The following is a 23,392-nucleotide window of genomic DNA, read 5'->3' as shown; positions in this document are numbered from 1 at the left end:
AGCCTGCCTTCCTTCTAGTCTTGTTGGTTCCCCCAAGGCCTTGAGGATTTTTTGTTTTTTGTTTTGTTGGTTGTGGGGCTTGAACTCTGGGCCTGGGCACTGTCCCTCAGCTCTTCAGCTCGAGGCGAGCGCTCTACCGCTTGAGCCACAGCACCACTTCAGGTTTTTTATGGGAGATAAGAGTCTCTCGGACTTTCCTGCCCAGGATGGCTTTGAACCGTGATCCTCAGATCTCAGCTTCCTGAGTAGCTAGGATGACAGGCGTGAGCCACCGGCGCCTGACTTGAAGATTTTTAATTCCCCTCCACCCCTTCTTGTGTGTAGCAAGACAAGGTCGCATGATGTGGCCTCTTGGTATTGGGGTTTAAGCTTAGGGCTTGGTGCACTTACTCAGCTGGTGCTCTACCACTTGAGCCATGCCTTTTTACTATTTTTTTTGTTGGTCGTGGGACTTGAATTCCGGGCTTGGGCATCATCCCTGCACTCTTCAGCTCAAGGTGAGCGCTCTACCACTTGAGCTACAGAGCCACTTCCAGTTTTCTAGTGGTTTATTGGAGATAAGAGTCTCATGGAGCCGGGCGCTGGTGGCTCACGCCTGTAATCCTAGCTACTCAGGAGGCTGAGATCTGAGGATCACGGTTCAAAGCCAGCCCGGGCAGGAGAGACCATGAGACTCCTATCTCCAATAAACCACCAGAAAACCGGAAGTGGCGCTGTAGCTCAAGTGGTAGAGCGCTCGCCTTGAGCTGAAAAGCTGAGGGACAGCGCCCAGGCCCAGAGTTCAAGCCCCATGACCAAAAAAAAAAAAAAAAAAAAAAAAGTCTCATGGACTTTCCTGCCTGGGCTGGCTTTGAGCCATGATCCTAAGATCTCAGCCTCCTGAGTAGCTAGGATGATAGGAGTAGACCACTGGTACCTGGCTTTACTGGTTATTTTGGAGATAGAATCTCAGGAACTTTTCTGCCCGGGCTGGCTTTGAACTGTGATCTTGTGAATCTCACTTCTCTGAGTAGCTAAGTGCAAACTACCATCACCTGGCTGTTACAAGGTTTGAAAGAGCCAGGTGATGGATGGCCTTGTGCTCCAGGGTCGTGCCTCTCGGTGCCCTTCTTGCTTTCTCCTCCTGGTTACTTTCTGTGTAAGGAATTCATAGCCTGTGCCAGTGTTCTTTTGGCTGTTAAGGAGTAAACACCGAATTGGAAATTGCTCCTCTGACAGCTTCCAGGACGCAGCTGAGAAGCTGCAGATGAGAGGGAGGGGCAGAGGGGCGGATGCCTTGGAATAGCTGTAGCGATCGTCGGTGTGGTAGAAATTCACGGACTCCACTCAGAGGAGACAGCCTGACGTGTTTCCAAGAGCTGTTGCCTTGCATTCACTTTTCACAGTCATGGTCGTTTTCTGCTCCAAAGCACTTTGGAAGCATCGAGATAAGATGGAAGAGGATGTGCAGTAGGAAGCAGAGACATAAAGGTCCATACTTAGTGGCCAAAGAACCTTAGACAGCCAAGGTATCCCTTGTGTCTCGATGCCTAGGCGCTGGTAGATCCTGCCTGTCATCCCAGCTACTCAGGAGGCTGAGATCTGAAGATCATGGTTCAAAACCAGCCCAGGCAGGAAGGTCCATGAGACTCTTATCTCCAGTGAACCACAAAAAGCCAGAAGTGTAGATATGTGGCTCAAGTGGTAGAGCGCTGGCTTTGAGCACAAAAGCTCATTCGTGGCAAGCAGCTGCCACTCACATGATCCAGACTGGTGGCTTCCCAGAGTTCCTGGAAAGGCCAACTTGTGTTGTTGGCCAAAGTTCAGCTAAGCAGGTGTGTGCATCTCTTTGAAGAAGACCCCACCCCACATTCTAGAAGCCTGGGGATAGGGAACAATACTCATGAGTTGTCATAGTTGTTTTGTTTTTTTAATTTTAAGAATTGTTTTTGCCAGGCGCCGGTGGCGTACACCTGTCATCCTAGCTACTCAGGATGCTGAGATCTGAGGATCACGGTTCAAAGCCAGCCCAGGCAGGAAAGTCCATGAGACTCTTATCTCCAATGAACCATCAGAAAACCGGAAGTGGTGCTGTGGCTCAAACAGTAGCACTCTCGCTTGAGTTGAGGAGCTGAGGGACAGTGCCCAGGCCCAGAGTTCAAGCTCTTGACTGACAAAAAAAAAAAAAAAAAGTTGTTATAAAAGTGATTTACAGGGGCTGGGAAGGTGACTCTGTGGTAGAGCGCTTGCCTTGCATGCCTGAGGCCCTGAGTTCGATTTCTCAGCACCATATAAGCAAAAAGAAAAAAGCTGGAGTGGCTCTGTGGCTCAAGTGGTAGAGTGCTAGCCTTGAGCTGAAGAGCTGAGGGACAGCGCCCAGGCCCAGAGTTCAGGCCCCACAACGGACCCCCCCCCCCAAAAAAAAGTGATTTACAGGGGGGTTATAGTTACCTAAGTCGGGTAATGAGTGCATTTCTTTTTGGACATTGTCACCCCTTCCCTTGCTCTCTTGCAGTTTTGGGCCTAGTTTTTGAGGTTAAAAATGATTTTCTTCCAGGCACGTGCCAGTATCTCACGCCTGTAATCCTAGCTTCTCTGGAGGCTGAGATCTGAGGATCACAGTTTAAAGCCAGCCTAGGAAGAAAAGTTTGTCAGACTCTTATCTCCAACCAACCTATTATTTATTTATTTATTTAGTTTGTTTATTTTTGTGGCATTGGAGCTTGAACTCAAGACCTTGTGCTGGTTGGGCAAACACTTGAACCATCCCCTAGTCCATGTAGTTTGTTTTTCAGACTGTGCCTCAGGCTTTCTGCTCGGCTTGGCCCTGTCTCTGATCCTCCTACCTCTGCCTTGGTAGTTGGGATTACAGGCATGCAGTGCCATATTTATTTGCTTTTTGAGATAAGTTCTTTCTAGCCCCCTGCCCCCTTCCCCGCCCTCCCCGCAATCCTGCACTGGCCCCAAACTGCCACCTTCCTCTCCTCCATCATATCCTAAATTCTCCACCTCCTCCCTGCCTCTCTCATCACACTGAGCTGTTTCCCTGCACTCTTTGCGGTGTTAGAAAGGGGGGGACAGTTATGAAGGGGGACAGTTTTCCGAAGCCCTGGCTTCCCTGTGTGGTCAAAGCTCGGCCCCTGGGCCCGTCCAGCACCGAATGCTCACGCCGTTCTCTCCCCTGCTTTCCAGGAGTGTGAGGAGGAGCTGTATTCCTCCTGTCGCCAGCTGCGAAGGAGGCAGGAAGAACTCAACAACCAGCTCTTCTTGTACGACACACACCAGAACCTGCGTAATGCCAACCGAGATGCTCTGGTGAAGGAGTTCAACGTCAACGAAAACCAGCTCCAGCTGTACCAGGACAGGTGCAACCGGAGGTGCGTGGGCCTCGCCCGGGGCCGGGCGCCTTCACAACTCTTTAGGACTAAGTGCCCGCCCCTTCCCCAAGTAGAACTCTCTTCTCTAGAAGGACGTTGCAGTGGAATCATGAAAATTAACCACGATCCCTGACTTTATGTCCTTTGCGGTGGTGAGGATGGAACCCAGGGCCTCATACATGCGAGGCATACACTCCAGCCCGAATGACCACTAACTTTTTTTTTTCCTTTGTGTTGGTCCTGGGGCTTGAACTCTAGGCCTGAGCACTGTCCCTGGGCTTAGTTTTTACTCAAGGCTAGCACTCTATTACTGAGCCACTGCTCTACTCCCAGCTTTTTTGGAGTAGTGTATTAGAGACAAGAGTCACACTAGCTGGACACTGGTGGCTCCCGTCTGTAATCCAAACTACTCAGGAGGCTGAGAGCTGAGGATCATGGTTTGAAGCCAGCCCAGGCAGGAAAGTCTGTGAGACTCTTCAATAACCACCAGAAAACCTGAAGTGGAGATGTGACTTGAAGTGGTAGAGTGCTAGCTTTGAGCACAAAAGCTCAGGGACAGCACTCAGGCCTTGAGTTTCAGCCCCACAACTGACAAAAAAGAAACAAGAGTTTCAGGGACTTTCCTGTCCTGGCTAGCTTCGAACCATGATCCTCAGCTTTAAGCCTTCTGAGTAGCTAAGATTACAGGTGTGAGCCACCAGTGCCCAGCTGACCATTAACTTCTTTAAAATTTTTTTATTGTCTGTCTTGGAGCTTGAACTCTGGGCCTGGGCACTGCCCTGAGCTCTTCAGCTCAAGGCTAGCACTCTGCCACTTGAGCCTCAGTGCCCACTTCTGGCTTTTTCTGTGCATGTGGTACTGAGGAATCAAACCCAGGGCCTCATGCATGTGAGGCAAGCACTCCAGCACTGAGCCACCTTCCCAGCCCCCTGACTATTAACTTTTAAGGAGTCTTTATTAAATCCCCAAGAATGGGCTAGTTTAGCAGATCAAGATCAGGACAGAAACTTCCCCCTTCCAGGTTGTACCCCAGGTATGACGGGAGAAGATGCAGCCAGGGCCCTGTGTGCCTTACAAGGTACCAGTAGGTTCCAAACAACCAACCTGATACTGACAGTCATATCTCAGCCTAAGTCAGCATAACCTCTATTTTACCCAGGAAGAGGTTGAACCTCTGGGAGACTCTCTTACCAAGACCTGAGAGCTCTCCTGAGCACCCGCCTCTCAGTCCTGTACCGTCCAGCCATCAGTTGCCCACCAGTGTGTAGCTGGGAATGGGTAGCTAGGACAGAGCCTGTATCTCACACCCTGCTGATGGTGTTCAATCTGCTTCGATTTCAGGCTGCGAGAGAAGAGGGTCAGCAACAGCAAGTTTTACTCATAGAAGCGGAGGTGCGCGTGTGAGGCGGATGGGTGTGTGTGCGGATGGGCGAATGTGCTGTTCAGCCTCGGGGATGAGGCGTCTGCAGTGCTACCTTCCACCTGTGATGCCAACAGGACCATATGACCAAGGAACTGGGGTGATTGCCTGGTATTTTTTCCACCTTGGACTTTTTTTTTGGTAACTTATGTTCTTTATAGAGGATCCCTAAACTGTGTCTGTCATGGTGTGTGACCTCTCGCGTTCCAACCTCATTGAATAAAGCACAGGCAGTCTCGGTCAGTTCAGTCTTCTCTGCGTCACCTAGACAATGAGTTCTTTTCTAATTGGCAAGATTCTGCAACAACCTAGGCGATTGACTTCCTCCGCAGAGGAGCCAGAGATGTAAGAAATGATTCTGAAAAGCATTGTAACTAAAAAGGCGCATGCTGCTACTATGAAGGCCATTGGATTCCACAGAAGCCATCAGAGGACGCGGCTCGCTGCGTGAGCTGCCACCCGGGGGCTGGCTGGCTAGACTGACCTGCCTGGACCTGCAGACCACAAGAAACGCTCAGAGAAAGCGGTGGGCTGTCCGTTGGGGCAGTTTTATCGTAAGTGGTAGAGGCTGGCTTGTGACTTGATAGTGGGCTTGCTGGGTGGAAATCTTGGGGGCCTCTGTGTTACAAAGCCAGTCGGAGCAGGGAGCGGCTGACGATGCAGCCGCTGTCCCGGCTTGCCGTGGCTCTGCCTGCCCCCGTTCATCTCACGACAGCCCAACGGAGCTGGCCGGAGGCTGCTGCGGAGGCCTTAGCTCCACAGCCCGGAGTCCGTTGCTGGTTTAACAGGCTAGATGAAAGGTAGGTTGACTGGGGGATTTCTGTAGGTTATGCAGTTCTCTGGGGCAGCAGACTGAGCTTTAGTGGCATAAGTCTTGGGGTGTTATGGCAAATGCCAGAAGCAGTCCTTCCCGGAGGGCCCAGCCCCCCTCCCCTCCCCGTTCATGATTATTTAGTAGTTGGATGAGGCTCTGACACTTCTACCATTCAGTGATTTAAAAAGTTCTCCAAAATGCTGGGATTGGCCCATGTGTACTGCCAGGGAGCCAATGAGAGCAAATTAAGCTCTGCCTGGCTGAAAGGCTCCATCTTTCATCCCACAAAAAAGTGCTGAGTTAGGAGCTGGGAAGGTGGCTCAGTGGTAGAGTGTTTGCCTTGCATGCATGAGGCCCTGAGTTCGATTCCTTAGTACCCCATAAGCAGAAAAAAAAGGACGTGGCACTGTGGCTCAAGTGGTAGAGCGCTCACCTTGAGCTGAAGAGCTGAGGGACAGCGCCCAGGCCCAGAGTTCAGGCCTTACAACTGGCCAAAAACAAAAGCAAAAACAAAAATATTCTGAGTCCCTATTGCCATAGGCCAAGTGTGTGTCGAGGTGTTTGGACCAGGAGGAAAGGCCCCCTGTATCCATGGCCCACTCTAGCTACAGAGCCAGGACTAAGGTGACAGATCGGACGATGTTACTTTCCTTTTCTCATCAGGAGTTACTGCTCCATTTAGCAGCCAGCAGCCAAGAAGAGTGTCCTAGTAACCAGTGTGCAAAGGTCCCTTCGAGAAGGGTTGGCTGGAAAGGCACCACACAGAAGGCTGGAGAAAAAGAAGTGTAGCCGGTGCTCTATTGGCCGGGGGCCAGGTAGTGACCAGAGCCTATCCCACACATGGCAATGTAGGCTGGAGGCATGGCTCAGTGGCAGAGTTTAAGCAAAACAAAACTAAAGGATGTTGCTGAGCCCGGTGCCTGTAATCCTAGCTACTTGAGAGGCTGAGATATGAAGATTGAAGTTGGAAGCCAACCTGGGCAGACAAATCTGAGAAACTATCTCCAATTAACCAGGCAAAATCCTGCAAGTGGAGGTGTGTCTCCAGTAGAAAAGGCCCATCTTTTTTTTTTTTTTTTTGGTTGGTCATGGGGCTTGAACTCTGGGCTTTGGTGCTGTCTCTGCGCTCTACCGCTTGAGCCACAGCACCACTTCTGGTTTTCTAGTGGTTTATTGGAGATAAGAGTTTCACGGACTTTCCTGCCCGGGCTGGCTTTGAACCATGATCCTCAGATCTCAGCCTCCTGAGTGGCTAGGATTACAGGTGTGAACCACCAGTGCCTAGCGAAAAGCTCCATCTTTGAGTGAAAAAGCCAAGTGAGAGCTCAAGGCTGAGTTGAAGCTGTAGAACCAGCTGGAAGGAGAAGAGGAATAGGAAGAGGAGAAAAAAATGTATGTAAAAATACAATATCAACAGCAACCCCCCTTTTTGCTTTTGCATTTATTTACCATGAAACATTTTTGGTATTAGTTTTAGAGATGTACACAGGGCTACACAGTTTTCACATAAGGAGGTATCTAAATGTAATTGTTTAAGATCACGGATCTAGGGGTCACCAAAGGAAGAATTATTTGAAAGCCAGAATGGCTACAAGGAGTCTCAGTCCTTTTCACCTTAAAGAAATATAACACCTTTAGCTTATGTGACATTTAGCTTTTTGAGGGCAACCTTAAAAGCCCTATTTGAATCCATAATTAGATTCAGAAATAAGAGAATCATGAATTTGGCTTTTAAGAATGATGCAGTGATTTGTCCTAGGTTTCTCTTTATCTTCCTGTTGCTTGTCAACTTGCAGTTCTGGGATCACAATGAGGGCCTTCTGCACCCTAGACAAGGATCCGTCCCCAACCCTTTGACCTGGGTTGGTAATTTTCAGATAGTCCTTCGAAGAGCCACATTTGAAATCTCCATATTTCTTATTGGCTGTAGACCTTGAAAATCCATATTTGTAAACTCCTGTTTAGTTATTAAAGCTTAATTTATATAAATAGTGTTTGTGTGTACATAGAAAATTAAATAGTTGTATCACACTTAAAAATATAATAAGAGGGGCTGGGGATGTGGCTCAGTGGTAGAGTGCTTGCCTTGCATGCCTGAGGCCCTGGGTTCGATTCCTCAGCACCACATAAGCAAAAAGAAAAAAGCCGGAAGTGGTGCTGTGGTTCAAGTGGTAGAGCGCTAGCCTTGAGCTGAAGAGCTGAGGGACAGTGCCCAGGCCCAGAATTCAGGCCCCACGACTGGACCCCCCCAAAAAAAAATATATAATAAGAGTGCTCTGTATGAGCAGCCAGTATTCTGCCCAGAATTAAAAAAAAAAAAACACCTGATCCTAGATCCTAGATGAAACAAAGAAGTAATTCAGCCATGAGATGAGTGTCTCTGTATATCATGCTTACAGATCTCCACTTTTTTATGTATATTTTTTATTGTAAAGATACTGTACAAAGGGGTTACAGTGATGTCAGTAAGGTAATGAGTACATTTCCTATCGAGCATTGTTATCCCTCCTTTGTTTTGCCCTTACTGTCCCTTCCTTCCCCACCTCCCCAATTCCCCCCGCCACCTGAATCTGTAAAGTTCATTTTCAGCATTCTGTCTTGTACATTTCATTGTTACAATGGTTCAACCTGTATCCTTATTTCAGCATTTTGTTATTTCCCTTCCTCTCCCCACATTAGAAATATATATATATATATACATACACACACACACACACACACACACACACACATATATATATATATATATATATATATATATATATATATATATAAATTCAAGAGAGAGAGAAAGAGAGAGAGAACATGTCTTTCTCAGTCTGGCTTATTTTACTTAACATGATCTCCATTTCTATCCATTCTCCTACAAACCACATAATTGCATTCATTCTTCAGGACTAAATAATACTCCATTGTGTATATATATGTCACAATTGCTTTATCCATTCATTGATTGATGAGCCCCTAGGCTGCCCTACATTCTGACTGTTAGGAATATTGCTCCTATAAACACATGTGCACGGACCTCCCCCTACAAGGATTTCACAGTTACTTTAGACAAATGCCCAGGTAGGAATAACAGCATCCAATGGTAGTTCGTGTCAGCCAGCAGACTAGTGTGCAGAGTTCAGGCCTCTTTCCTATTGGGCCATATGCTTTTGACAGATAGACTGCCTGTGTCTATGCAGGGTATTTTGGGGGGATTCTATCACCTCCCCCTTGCCAGGAGCCTCTCCCACCCCCACCTGTGGAGCAGGGTGGTGGCAGGTGACACGTTTTGTTTTTCTATGACACTGTTGCCCAGCTCTCTGAATTTTGCAAGGTTCCCATCTTTCTGTTGTGTCCCAGTATCAGTCCCCATCATTTCCCTTGCGTGCAGCCGTGCACGTACCGTTTGGTTGTTTTTGAGGAAGAGCGTGCCCGTGCTGGAGCCGCTGTGGGGCCATCTTGCTTCTCTCCCCACCTGGGGCTCATGCGTGGGGGGTGAGGGAAGGGTCGGAATTCAAGTCCACTGGTGATCCCAATGTGAATAACCACACCGACAGCAAAGCTAGCGATGAAGTCCCAAGTTAAGGCTGGCCTGCCGACTCTCCACAGGCCAGTCTGTGTACGGACAGGAATCCTTTGAGTCCCTCCCGCAGCAACCGGAGCATAGGCCCCCGGAGGTCAGGGGCTCTGGGCGGCCCTGGCTGTGTCTGTCTTCTTTGGAATTTGTCTTGGAACCAGTTGCGACATTTTGTTGGCCCGTTAATGAGTTCGATGGAATTCTCCACACGTTCCTGTTGTAGTGTGGAGTTACAGCTGTAACCATTGTGTTTTAATGATCACTTATCAGCTCTCGTTTCCTCTGGCTTTTCCTGACTCCTTGTGTACCTTGTAAGTCAGAGGTGTGTCCTGCGCGGCCCTGTGGTGACTCATGGGTGTTGAGGTGAACACCGGCTCAGGGCCTGGCTTTCTAGGAACCCTCTGGGAAAAGGCAGCGAGTGGCAGGCGGTGTGTCCCATCAGTCCTGAGAAGGACAGTCGCTAGCAACAGCATGCTTCTCCCAGCCCAAACATCCTTCCAAATGGTGATGGACTGATTAATTTTATAACTATGGGTTTCTACGTAGTAAACTCTTGTTTAAACAAAAAAAAAAGTGGAGAAAAGAAACATAGGTCCCATGGTTTCCCTTATTTGCAATAATTCGTATATGTCTAAGACAAGCAGAGAAGGTCAAAAGCTATGTACCCATAACCACACAAGATGATGCTGAGCAAAATGAACCCCATGATAGGGACACAAAAGGTTTTATCTTTGTTGGTGTTGTTTTTAATGTACTATGTGATTCTTTTTTGTTTCTTTTTGCATGTTCTTCCCCCATGGTATAACTCATTTTCACCTTTCTGTGGGAGATTTAACAGCTTGCCAAGCTGAAGTTTGTGTTTTTATTATGTGCGTTTTTTCTTAGGTGTGTGCTCTGTGTCCAGAGTTCTGTAGGTCTGCTGAAAGTTAATGCCAATCAACAGTGAAAGACAAGCTTTGCTCTCAAGATACCGGTTTAGACATGCGCAGTGTGTCAGTATGTGGTTGGGTGCAGAAGACGGTCCTCTTGGGAGGATGCTGTCTGGCCGATTAATTGGGGCTCTACTAAGTCCTTTGCCCTATTGACTGCCCTGCCCTAGGGACCCACATGGTAAAATCATGCTTTGATCGTGGCTGTCATATGAGTTCCTTTTTACAGTTACTATCTTTTGCAACAACCAAAAATAGTTTAATTGCCAGTGCAGTTTATGTGCATCATGCTGAGGTCATAACGCCCTCTTAAACACGACTAAAGGGTTTGAGCTCTGTATTCAAGTACGCTTGGCTTGCATCTAAGTACCGGTTACTTGGTAGGGTATCTCTGTGTGTGTGCATGCCCACACACTACAGTACTGGAGCTTGAACCCAAGGCCTGAGTACTGCCCCTGAGCTATTTGCCTCTGCTCCACGTCTGGCTTTTTGCTGGTTAATTGTAGATAGGAGCCTCATGGACTTTCCTTCCTGGGCTGGCTTTGAACTGGGAGCCTCAGATGTCAGCCTCCTGAGTAGCTAGGATTATGGGTGTGAACACCAGCGCCCAGCTAGTGGGTAACATGGAGCAAGGCACTCACCTCCCCAAGGCTCAGTTGTGTACTTGGTAAACAGGAAATAAAAAATATCTGCTTCTTTTGTGTGTGTGTGTGTGTGTGTGTGTGACTTTAAGCTGGCGGCTAGATTTCCATGCTCAAGGGAACCAAGTTGTTGAGAATCTGGTGGTGTCCCTCCTTCTGGCTTGCACAGGATGACCTTCTTGCTGGATCTTCACAGGATGAGCTGAGGAGCAAGCTCTCCAGTCTTTTCCTGTAAAGGCACCAAGCTGATCATCAGGGTGAAGATACCTCATGGCCTCATTGAAATGCAATCAATTCTCAGAGTCTCTCCTGTCTTATACCAGCACATTAGATATTAGGGAACACATTGAAATGTGAGTGCGAGGACATGAGCCAATTGTATAGGCAAAACAGAACTTGCAAGCTATGGACGTAAACAGACAGAAAAATGTGAAATGTACATCAGAAACTGGCTGCTTTCCTGCCCAGTGGCTCCAGATCCCCAATATCTCTCAGTTGTTATATCCTAACCCTCATTTACAATTGATGTCAGAAAATCCTAGAGGGAAAACAACATTTGTCCAAAACATATGCTCATTTAAAATATAATATGCATATCTGCTTCTTAAAGCCCTAAATGGGCCCAAGACATAGACAGGATGTCACACAGAGTAAGTGCTCAACAAGCAGCAGCGATTAATGACTAAGAATGTTCATTTGAGTCATTTAGTTAACTGAGGTGACAGGTTAATACCTATCATTATTCCCATGTTGAGGAAAATCCTCCATGTTGATAACACAGTGGGGTTTGCTGGATTTGCCCCAGCAACACAGCGAACAGTTCTTTTTAAAAGCTGGAAAGCAAAGCTGAGAAGTTGGCTCAGTGGCAAAGTGCTTGCCTCTCATGCATGAAGCCCTGGGTTCAATTCCTCAGCATTACATAAGAAAAAAAACATCACGCAAAAGCTGGAAAGTATTTCAAAATGTCCCAGGCTAGCTACTCAATGCACTGGTTCCTAGGGAATGTAAGGAGCACAGGAAGACTCCTTCTCTATTTATAACATCATATACACACACATATATAATATAGTGTATGTAATATATAACATACAAAAATATTTATAAATATATAAGATATACAAATATATAAAATAATATATAAGTATAAAATATATAGAACAGACTAGATAACATATATCCATATACATGTACATATGTGCATATAAATACATATACATATATATGTATACATATATGATACATATACATATACAAGAAACAAATACATATGTGCCTTCATACATACGTGCATGCATGTATGGATGTATGTAAGATATATTTTACTTTTAGACCTATCACAAGGTCGCATTGAAAAATGGAAGAAAATGATACCTATACTATTTGTCAGTATTTTTAAAAATTTTATTTGTGAACATACTGTACAGAGGGGTTACAATTACATGGGCAGGAAAATGCATACATTTCTTACCAAGCATTGCAGGCTCCTCCTTTGTTAACCCTTCACCTCCCTTCCCAGCCTCCCCCCTCCCCCCACCCAATCCTCCCCCCCCACACCGACATTGTAAAGCTCATTTTTGATGACAATTTGTACTTCTCATTGTTGCAACAGGTCCACCTGAATCCTTAAACGACTTGTTTTTCCCCATCTCCTCCACAAGTTATACTGACATCAAATATAGTGAAAGCGGGGTTATACTGTGGGGGAGGGACATACAAAGCAGCAAAGAGATAATCTTATAAATGCGTTAGAAACACATGCATGAAAGAAAAAAAACATTAAAATACATATCATTTTCCTAACATCACATTATCTGACCTTTTCCGCTTGACTCATACATATACTAGATATTGCAAATAAGGGAAACCATGGGACCTGTGTTTCTTTGGGCCTGGCTTACTTCACTTAATATAATTTTTTCCAAGTTTTTCCATTTCCTAACAAATGGGGCAATGTCATTCTTTCTGATGGAGGCATAGAATTCCATTGTGTATATATACCACATTTTCTCGATCCATTCATCTACTGAGGGGCATCTGGGTTGGTTCCATATCTTAGCTATGGTAAATAATGCTGCAATAAACATAGTTGTGCTGGTAGCTTTAGTGTGGTCTTGTTTGTAAACATTTGGGTAAATGCCCAAAAGTGGGATTGCTGGGTCATAGGGGAGCTCTATGTGAAGTCTTTTGAGGAACCTCCATACTGCTTTCTAAAGTGGTTTAAAACCCAACATAGTAATGGAAATTGTTTTTGTCACTGTCATGTTTCCACCAGCTTTGTTGAAAAATATCCAACATGTCAATTTCCACACAGATCTAACATGTCAATTTCCACAAACAGATCCTTCAATGATCCTTTTCTCAGATCTTGCTGGATGTAATTTCTCTTTGGGAGGTTAGATTGTCCTTAGCTGTGAAGTATTTGGAGCCTAAGACAAAGTTATTTTTTTCCTGGCATCTACGGGCTCTAAAATATAGCAGGTGATGTTGTATAAATCTGCACAGCCTAGAGACACCATGGTTGAAGCCGTGTCGGTTAGATGTTAATCAGTGCACAGCTGCTTGTTGTAAGATGAGGTCACAAGGCCCAACAAGATGGATTTGCAGAAGAAGCCTTTAGGCCAAGGCAAGGAGTCTGTAAGATGGCCAGAGAAGTCAGAAGTCAACCGTGGAATGCGGCATGTTTGCAGGTAACATGGTGCAAGCAGCCTGTGCACAGAGGAGGCGGCAGGTCACTGGGATAAGGCCCTTGAGCGCACCTCCTCTTCTAGGTCTCACACTCAGCAATGTACTGAGCATGTGCGGTAGCCAGACACTGGAAGAAAACAAGCATGGAGAATACAGGAGCCTCTCAGTACTTGCAAAGGAGCACGTGTTTGGTGTCTGGCTACATTTTCTGCCTTGCTATTGGAAGATAAAACACACCTGTGTAGATTCCCATCCAGCACAGGCTTTCTGAGTTAGAGCTGCCAGGGGAAGAAATGTTTAGAGACTGCGTATTTCCTTTTTCTTTCTTTTCTTTTCTAATAGTGAAGTACACATAGTAGAAAGCATTCTGAAAGCATTGGTTTTGGTTGTTCCCCGCTTCCCAAATGTCCTCAGTTTCCTGGTTGTTTCCTGTCCAGAGCTTCCCGTTCTGTTTTGTATGATAGCACTTGGAGTTGCATTTTTAACCTGGACCGTGAGTGTTTTTATTAGGTGAAGTTGAGAGGTCTTGGACTTATGGGAAGGAATAATTAGGAAATTGGCTGTCAGACCACCTGGTTGAGAGATGAATCCACTAAGCCTTTTTTGGCCACACAAAGAATGGATCTGTGCTCCCTAGAAATAAAAGTAGACAAATAGACATGGCTTCTGCCCCAATGTGGTGGCTATGTCTGGGAAAGAAATCACTTGGCCAATTTTCTTGTAGAGCAAGAGTTTGAACTAGACTATTTAAAGTGCTGTTGAGCCCAAATACATACATACATACATACATACATACATACATACATGCATGCATGCATACACAAATATACACACTGTTTGGATAAACACAACTCCAATGAACTTGATTCTGAAAGAAAATCCAAGCAAATGTGCGGTAACTCAGAAGTCAAAATAAAAAATAACACCACTACTGCCACTACCTCATATTTCTTTTGCAGTTTATATATTAAAAGTACTTTTTTTTTTTGTCAGTCCTGGGGCTTGAACTTAGTGCATTGTCCCTGAGCTTTTTTTTTTTTTTCTGTTGGTCGTGGGGCTTGAACTCTGGGCCTGGGTGCTGTTCCTCAGCTCTTCAGCTCAAGGCGAGCGCTCTATCACTTGAGCCACAGTGCCACTTCCAGTTTTCTGGTGGTTTATTGGAGATAAGGGTCTCAGGAATCTTGCTGCCTGGGCTGGCTTTGAACTGTGATCCTCAGATCTCAGCCTCCTGAGTAGCTAGGCGTGAGCCACCGGTGCCTGGCATCCCTGAGCTTCTTTTGCTCAAGGCTAGCATTCAACCACTTGAGCCACAGTGCCACTTTCAGCTTTTTCGGTATATGGGGGTACCGAAGAATCGAACCCAGGGCTTCATGCATGCTAGGCAAGCACTCTACCACTAAGCCACCTTCCCAGCCTGAGTACTTTTTTTTTTTTTTTAAACATATCCTGTTTTATGCTTGACACAACACCAGAGTGAGGTGAGTCTACAGGTGCGAATGCAGCCCCTGCCATCTCTCCCAGATGAGGAAGTCAGGTTCTAGAGAGCCTCTGGGTACTTGGCTAAAGCCACACGAAGCATTTGTGCTATAGATTTTCTGACACCAAGTTCAGAGCTGCATTCCAAGACATCTGAGCAGGGGCAGCAGGTTCTGTTCATCTATTTGCATTCTCCAATAGCAATCACTGCCCACAGCCCTCTATCCTGTCCTGCTTCTGTACCGTCCTTCCTGTGCATGAAATCCTGCCAGTGGCATGACAAAGACCCTGTCTTCTTGCCACGCTGGTTTCTAGGCAACTGTGTCACTTGAATGACCACCTCCCCGAGCTGTCCTCAGGGGTGGCTGGACAAGCCTGTCATTGTGACTCATTGTAAGTGCTCTTCAGAGCCCAAATTCCCCCCGGTAAGCAAGTCACTGTATTACGAGTTCTGTGACATTTTCAAATGTAAAAAAAAAAAATCACTGCTTGGGTCACTACTTTCCTTAATCATCAGATCGAGTGTTTTCTACCACAGCAAACACCAGAGACATTGGGCGTGGACACATTCCCCAAAGCTTCAATACTAGCAGCCCCTCTCAGGGGAGAACTGAGCAGGAGAGCCCTCTAAGAGAAATGCAGAAAGACAGCACTGACAATGGTGACATGTGTGTTCAGCAGGCTTTTAGGCGTCTTGCCTAATTTAGTTACCAAAAGAACCCCGTGAGGCAGGGTAAGGTGTGTTTGCTTAAATATCACACAGGAGATAAAGCTCGTTCCCCAAACATGCACCGGGCCAGCGAGTGCTGTGATTGACAGGCCGCGCGCCACACGGGCTCAGAGTAGTGGTTTCTGTATCTTCAAGCCTGTCTGTGGTGGCCATTTCCTGGTCACTCTGAGTCTCAGTCCGTTTTTTGTACTGGTTTCTGAGATATTTATACAAAAGAACTAGGCCCCTTCAGAGCTCCAGAATGACTTTCTACCATGGAAGACACAAGGACACAGAAGTGAAGTCTGGAACTTACCTTTGTCTCTTCTTTTCTCTCAACAGGGAGGCGTTTAGGAGGAAAGAAAGAAGAGAAAGAACCTATGTCGTTTTTCTCGCTCTCTTGTTGGTATTGGGTTAGAATTGAGGGCTTACCACTTGAGCCATCCCTTCAGACCAATGAAACTGTTTTTTATGTTTAATTTTTAATCATATTTAGAAGCAAGTATTTGTTGCACGAGGGGTTCATTGCAACCTTTTTCCAGACACGCATCAGTCAAATGCATCCCCCATCCCGCTCCCTCATCTGCCATCTTTATTTCCTCTTCCCAATTTGCTTTATTGTTGTTTTAAAGGTGATACACAGCAGGGTTCCATTTAGACGTAGGTAACAAGTGCATGTCTTTCGCAGGGTGTCACCTGCGCCTCATTCTCTCCCGCTCCCCCCCATCTCCACCCATGAGTAGCATAGCTTCCTCCCGTGTCCAGTGTACCCCACTGCTGAACTTTGCACCCCTTTCCCCTCAGATTCGTTGTCCTCTCCCTACCCTCCACAGATATGCACATGTATACACTGTATAGAAGATAAAGAATACAGAATCATCAGGAAAAAAAAAACTAAGAAAAAAGTCTTTTGTGTCCATATCTTGGAATTTGTTTCAGTATGTGAATTATTTTCTGTCCATATGAAGAGGTGCTTGGGTATCGCACCTTTGTGATTCTCTCCTAAGACTATCCTCTTCTGGTAAGCTTCTAGAATCCTGTGTAATTTGTGATATCTCAGCGTGTTTTAGATCTGACTGTCGTATATCAGGGAGAATATGGGCCGTTTGTCTCTGATCTTGGCTTACCTCACTTAACACAATTTGTTCTAATTCCATCTATATCCCTGCAAGTGACATTGTTTTATTCTTACTAATCTGCCCTCCTTCTTTAAACCATTTCAGCAGGTTTCATTGCTCTGTTTTAAAGTATGTATATAAAGCATCTCACCTACTTTATTCTCCCACTAGGAACCATCTAGGAATAATATACATGCTATTTAGTCAGCAAAAAGCTGGAAGTAGAAGCATAGCTCAAGGGTAGAGGGCAAAAGTGTGAGGCCCTGAGTAGGTGGATTAGAGGTATGAGCCACCGGTGCTTAGCTCTGTCATTCGTTGGGTATTAATTGTTCAAAGGCGTTTTTCATACCATGTGTATTTCATACCATTGTCCTTTAATCAAAGTAACCCTTTCTAGTGCTCTGTCTTTCCCCTATTATTCAACAAGCTCCCATGAGCTTTGTTATGTCACCAGAAGAATCTATTCTTAAGTGGTTACTTAGGGCTGTTAAACTGGAGTGAGTGGATCCATTTCTGTTCCTAACTTGGCCTTCACACTGACAGACCCGCAGAAGACAGCCAGGTGAGAAGCGACATGACCAAGAGGAGGACCAGCAGCCCATCCCAAAGAAGGTACCGCAGGCCTTCATGCTCAGAGTTTTTGCCGTGGCCGTGGGCTCTGAACCATTCTACCATTTCCTGCAGATCATATGGCTGAGCCTCATAGCCTAGCTCTCTCTTGGCTTTTTCTAAGCTGAAGTAGTGCGTGATACCTGTTTTATAAACCTCAGTGCGAGTGAGGAAGGGCTGGAAGTTGTACAGTCTGCCCAGAATGAAGTAGGTTAACTCTGTCAGGATAGCGAAGTACAAGATGAGGGCCAGCGGGAGGCGGATGGATGGGAACGTGTAGCCCAGGCCCTCAACCAGTGGCCGGAAGAACTCAAAGTTGTTCACAGGCTTGCCGTCGGAGACGAAGTAGGGCTGCCCAGAGGCCACGTAGCCTTTGTCAGCTTTCAGAGCCGCGGCGGCCAGAATGTGAGCGTGTACCAGGTTGTCCACGTGGATGAACTCAACCAGGCTCTCAGGATCGCCAAACACGAACTTGAACAGGCCCTTCTCCAGGTAGCTCACTATCCGGGGAAAGTGCCTTTGTTCACCGGGCCCGTAGATGCCGGCTGGCCTCAGGGCACAAGTTCTTAAGATGCCCTTGCCTTGTTCCAGGGCTGAGCCATTGGCCTCCAGCACGTTCTTCTCAGCGATCATCTTGGTCCGAGAGTAGTGGTCTGGGTACAGGTGCAGAGGCAGGTAAGGCAGAGACTCATCCCCGTTCTTGATGACCTGGCCTCCGAAGATGACGTTGAAGGTGCTGGTGTACACGAGCCTGGGCACCCCTCTCTGCTGGCAGGCCCGGATGATATTGTCTGTGCCGTCCACGTTCACCTCCTTGATGAGCTTTGGCTTGAGCTGCTCCCGCCCGGACATCCCATAGGAGGCCACGTGGAACACGCAGGCCACCTCGGCATCCTGGAAGGCGGCCTCCACCTCGCAGAAGCGGCGGATGTCTCCCTGGACGAACTTGATCCCTTCCGGAATGGCTTGCGCAGGGCTGCAGATGTCAAACAGAATCACACGGACTCCCTTTTGGAGCAGCGCACAGCCGAGGCTGAAATGAGAAAGATGGAACGCGCCATCGCGTCACTCTTGGGCCGTACCAGGAAAAGCGTGAAAAATAACTGGGGCAGATCCGAGCCTCCTTGACTCATCCTGAATCCTCCATCTGTATATATCCATTGCTACCAGCATTATCTATTCCAGTTTGAGAAACAAGAACACTCTCTTCTACGTAAGTAGAAATGAAATCACTGTGAATGAATAGTTCTTATTGTAAATGATCTTTGGATGCATGAATAATTACCACACCCCCCACTTACAAGTGTTTATCAGGAATTTTTCTTAAGGCAGAATGTTTCTGTGCTTCTCAATTTCAGCATCAGGGTCATGGACAACACTGTTTATTTTTGGTTTAACAACATACAAGCCAGTAAAATTACACTACTCAAGTGTCAAAACTGGAAGGTACCCTTTTGCCAAACTAGTAAAAAATCCCAGGGGCTTATTTTTGTGGAGGTACTGACCGGAAACCAAAGTAGCCACTTCCTCCAGTAATGAGGACAGTTTCCTTGGGAAATCGTGGGGAATCCATGCTATAGACAAGGAGTAACTGGACCTTGAAGAAAAAAATAAAAAATGCAGCAATATTATCATCTAAATGCAAATGTGCTCATCCCAAGAATGAAAAGAGGGCTGAAGATGTACCTCGAAGATGGAATGCTTGCCTAGCATGCACAAGGCCTTGGGTTCAGTCCCCAACACTGAACAAAAAAATAAACAAGACTGGGAAAGAGCAAAAATTCAATATTCTCTAATAGCACACATGCTCAGACCTGGGTTCTAGTCAGAGCAGTGTGACATTAGCTCCCTGATCACCCTTTGACCTTCAAATGTCTTCATATGTTATATGAGGGTTAGAATATCTACTGTGCTTGACAAGATCAACTAGAAGGGTCAATAAAATCATGTGTTTGTGGGCACTTGGAAACCAGGGGGTATTTTATTCTTTTCTTGTCTTTTTTGAAATAAAGCATGCACAAATTGCATATATATTATATAATGTATGTTATACATTATATAATATATACTGTATGATATATTATATATTACATAATATCTTATATTCCCATCCATGCACAAAATGTACACTATCACCCTCACCCCTTCATCCTCTCCCTCATCCATGCCCTTCTTAAAACCATTTCAACAGGTTTCCTTGTTCTATGTTCATACATAAGGTACTTTGCTCTTTCTGTTCACACTCCCCTCCCCCATGGAGCCTCTCTTACTTTTCTGTCACTTTTTTTTAAAGCCCATATTAGTTGTACAGAGGGGTTTCATCATGGTATTTCCTATATGCACCTTAGTTATTTTAGTTGGATTAACCCCCTCTACTGCTCACGCCATACTTTCAAATACAGGGTATTACTGTGGGTTCTTGGCCAACACTTTTAATTTCTGTGTGTGTGTGTGTGTGTGTGTGTGTGTGTGTGTGTGTGTGTGTGTGTGTGTGTGTGTGTGTGTGTGTGTGTGTGTGTGTGTGTGTGTGTGTGTGTTGTGGGGCTTGAACTTGGGGTGTGGATGCTGTCCCTAAGCTTTTTTTTTTTTTTTGGCTCAAGGCTGGTGTTTTACCACTTGAGCCACAGCGCCACTTCCGATTTTCTGGTATTTAACTGGAGATAAAAGTCTCACAGACTTTCCTGCCTGGGCTGGCTTAGAACTGTGATCCTCAGATCTCAACCTCCTGAGTAGCTAGGATTTCAGGCGTGAGCCACTAGTGCCTGGCTGATATTTCACTTCTTTAGAACTCATTTTTCTAAGTTGTGAGCCTACGGCAGCAACTCAACAAATAGCTGGCAGACTTACGAAGATGACGGATAGGCACTCCATAGACCCCGCTTCTCTGGTCTCCTTTCTTTCAGGCACTAAGGTCTGGGGATTTGTTATTCTGTTACCTTTCCAAAAGCTAGGATTAGACTTTGCAAAGGCGCTGGGTTAGAGGGTGCACAGATGGACTGGGAGGTTGATCAGATCATTGGTGAAGAATTCAGTAGGTATGACATCTGGAGACAAGGTTCAGTGGCTTCTGGTGTGAGGACACAAAGGGAACTGAGCAAAACAGCATGGAGGGCTGCAGACCACCGTGCTTACAGGGATATTTATGAAGAACAACTCACTGGGGTGCGCCAAGAGTCCAGTTAAAGAAATGCAACAAGCCGGATGCTGGTAGCTTATGCCTGTAATCCTAGCTACTCAGGGGGCTGAGATCTGAGGATTGCAGTTCAAAGCCAGCCCAGGCAGGAAAGTCTGTGAGACTCTCATCTCCAACTAACCACCAGAAAACAAGAAGTGGCGCTGTGGCTCAAGTGGTAGATTGTTTACCTTGAGCCAAAGAGCTGAGGGATAGTGCCCAGGCCCAGAGTTCAAGCCCCACGACTTTAAAAAAAAGAAAAAAAATAACAGAAATATTTCTAATTCTTCTCCATTTTTCTTCTTTTTTAAGTTCATTTTTATATCTTTTGTTGTTTTTCTTTTAGATTACTTATTCCACAAGACCAAAGATTAGTTAGGACTGTGTATGCATTAGCTGAGCCAGGAATGTGCAATAAGAGGCAATCAAAACTTACCAGTCCTGGAAGTGGCGCTGTAGCTCAAGTGGTAGAGCGCTCGCCTTGAGCTGAAGAGCTGAGGGACAGCGCTCAGGCCCAGAGTTCAAGCCCCACGACCGACAAAAAAAAAAAAAAAAAAAAAACTTACCAGTCCTACTGATGCTCTTCCCCATTACCTTCCAAGTATGACCAGAGGTAAGAACTGGCGTAACTGACTTCACCGGGAAAGTCAGAAGAGAAAGCTAAGGAAAACTTTAATTTAGCAAGACAAACAGCCATGGAAGAAGGTTGGTAAAACCTTTAAAAACAATCAGCCATTAAAGAGCCTGGTCTCCGACAGCAACAATCACATTAAAACAAAAATCTCAGCAAACATAGAAGACATGAATGATAAGCCAGAAAGAGAAAGAGTACATATGGATTTTCTCCAAGTGGTTGCCTAATTTTCATCTCCCTTAATCTATTTATCTACTAATTGCTTGCATCTGATCCTCTCACAGTATGCACTCAGATTTGAAATTAAAAAAACAAACAAAACAAAACAACTAGCTGGGCGCTGGTGGCTCTTGCCTGTAATCTTAGCTGCTAAAGATGCTGAGATCTGAGGATCACAGTTCAAAGCCAGCCTGGGCAGGAAAGTCTATGAGACTCTTATCTCCAATTAAACACCAGAAAACTAGAAGTAGAGCTCTGGCTGAAGCAGTTAGAGCGCTTGCCTTAAGCTGAAGAGCTCAGGCACCGTGCCCAGGCCTAAAGTTCAAGCCTCATGACTGACCCAAAAAAATAAATAAAAATCTTAGGTCACAGACTTGGCTCTTGTACCAGTTTCTGGTGTGACCTAGGGCAACTCACAAAATCTCTCTGATCCTGCCTCTTCCTCCCTAAAATCAAAATAACAGCAATGGAGGCGATTGTGGGTGAGGTGCTTAACAGGTTTCTTATTTACACCTCAGGACAATTGAGACAGTTTCTAGAATGGTTAGCTTTGTAGAGAGAAAGACAAGGGCTCAGGCACTAAGATCCTGGCTTGCCAATCCCAGAGGTCTTCAGTGGCTGAGCTGGATCTAGAACTCAGAGCTGAGTTGTCTTCCTCCTTCCACCGCCTCCCCAGCCTCCAGCGGGGATGGCGCAGAGTCCTAAGCCCTTGGATGGCTTATCATCAGATCTTCACAACGAATGTCATTCCTGGCCCCTGGTTCCAAGGACTCAGCCGCTAGGTCTTTATTTTTCAACTTAACCCTAATGATGACAATTTTACCATCATGAATTCATGCTCAATGGGAACTTCACATGACCTCTCCAAACGAGCCGTCCCAAGCACTGTCGCAGAGGGAAGGCAACCTTTTCTCCAAAATGCCCTGGAAAAAGAAGGCTGTGAGAGCACACGCCTGGCTAGGCAGGGCTGTGGGAAGCTCGGCTCGGGTTTGTTGGCAGTAAAAGACCCTTAAATAGAAAGCAAGAGAAGGAGTGTGGAGAGGCGCCTCGCCTTGTCGTCGCCTTGTCGTCTAGAGCCGGGCTGAGCTGCGCCCGGGGCGCAGGTGCAGGGGCGCGGTCCCCAGCCAGGCGCGCCCCGCTCCCCCCCCACCCCGGGCGCAGGTGCAGGGGCGCGGTCCCCAGCCAGGCGCGCCCCCCGCTCCCCCCCACCCCGGGCGCAGGTGCAGGGGCGCGGTCCCCAGCCAGGCGCGCCCCGCTCCCCCCCCACCCCGGGCGCAGGTGCAGGGGCGCGGTCCCCAGCCAGGCGCGCCCCCCCCCCCCCGCTCCCCCCACCCCGGGCGCAGGTGCAGGGGCGCGGTCCCCAGCCAGGCGCCCCCTCCCCGCCCCCCCCACCCCGGGCGCAGGTGCAGGGGCGCGGTCCCCAGCCAGGCGCGCCCCGCTCCGGTCCCTGCTGGGCACGGTCACCTGTCATCCTCAGGTCCCTCCCCTGCGCCTTCCCGGCCCGGTCCCCGGCCACAGCCCTCCCAGGCCCAGTGCACTCACAGCGACAGGAAGCCACGCGCGCTCGCGGCCCGGCCAGGTCCTTCTTTAGTACCCACTGCCCAGCTTGCTCGGGAGCCGCAGCCGTTGGACCGGCTCCTCCGGGTGCCACCCCCACCCCCGGGCCTCTCTAGGAAGCCGGGAGTTCTGGCATCTCTACGGTACATAGGCGGCTGCTTCACCTTCATCTCTGCTTGGCCATCTTCAGCCCTCCTCCCCCGCTCCCCCACCGGCAGGAGCCCTTTCAGGGTCACTTTCGCTGCCTCTGTCCACACGACTGCCCCCCACCCCCCTCGTGTAACTGAGCACACTGAGACTGAGACTGATGTAAGAGAGTGCTCAGCCCCACCTGTGGCTTTCATGGACGGACATACAGATGGATGGACAGATGGTTGGATGGATGGGCAGCTGACTGGGTGGTAGATGGGGAATGGAAGGATGGATGAGTGGATGGGTGGATGGGTGAAGCATGAGGGTCCTCAGATGACTGAGTTTTCACTCTAGTA

General features: G+C 47.1%; 2 protein-coding genes across 3 annotated transcripts in view; one reads left to right on the top strand and one right to left on the bottom strand.

The window, feature by feature from the left end:
* LOC138823550 (1-phosphatidylinositol 4,5-bisphosphate phosphodiesterase gamma-2) overlaps positions 1-5,019 on the top strand; it is a 72,524-nt gene extending 67,505 nt beyond the window's left edge. The window contains exons 32-33 of the mRNA XM_070016941.1: positions 3,172-3,356; positions 4,698-5,019. Of these exons, the coding sequence (XP_069873042.1) occupies positions 3,172-3,356; positions 4,698-4,740 (228 nt within the window). The 3' untranslated portion in view covers positions 4,741-5,019. The remainder of the gene's footprint in view (positions 1-3,171; positions 3,357-4,697) is intronic.
* An 11,028-nt stretch (positions 5,020-16,047) lies between these two features.
* Positions 16,048-22,920, bottom strand: LOC138823549 (short-chain dehydrogenase/reductase family 42E member 1-like). Of its 2 annotated transcripts, none has more exons than XM_070016940.1 (3): positions 22,890-22,920; positions 18,828-18,919; positions 16,048-18,355 (listed from the first exon to the last, which is right to left on the bottom strand). In XM_070016940.1, exons 2-3 carry the CDS (start codon positions 18,893-18,895, stop codon positions 17,245-17,247), a joined length of 1,179 nt encoding a protein of 392 aa, XP_069873041.1. In that variant the 5' UTR covers positions 18,896-18,919; positions 22,890-22,920; the 3' UTR covers positions 16,048-17,244. The 2 variants fall into 2 exon arrangements, with proteins under 2 accessions (XP_069873041.1, XP_069873040.1); XM_070016939.1 differs by lacking the exon at positions 22,890-22,920 and adding an exon at positions 20,931-21,695.
* Positions 22,921-23,392: the final 472 nt, after the last annotated feature.

This window comes from Dipodomys merriami, unplaced genomic scaffold (assembly GCF_024711535.1).
Source record: "Dipodomys merriami isolate MVZ:Mamm:240054 unplaced genomic scaffold, mDipMer1.0.p SCAF_120, whole genome shotgun sequence".
Lineage (NCBI taxonomy): Eukaryota > Metazoa > Chordata > Mammalia > Rodentia > Heteromyidae > Dipodomys > Dipodomys merriami.
The sequence above is the reverse complement of the archived record's forward strand: the minus strand, read 5'-3'. Positions and strand labels throughout refer to the sequence as shown.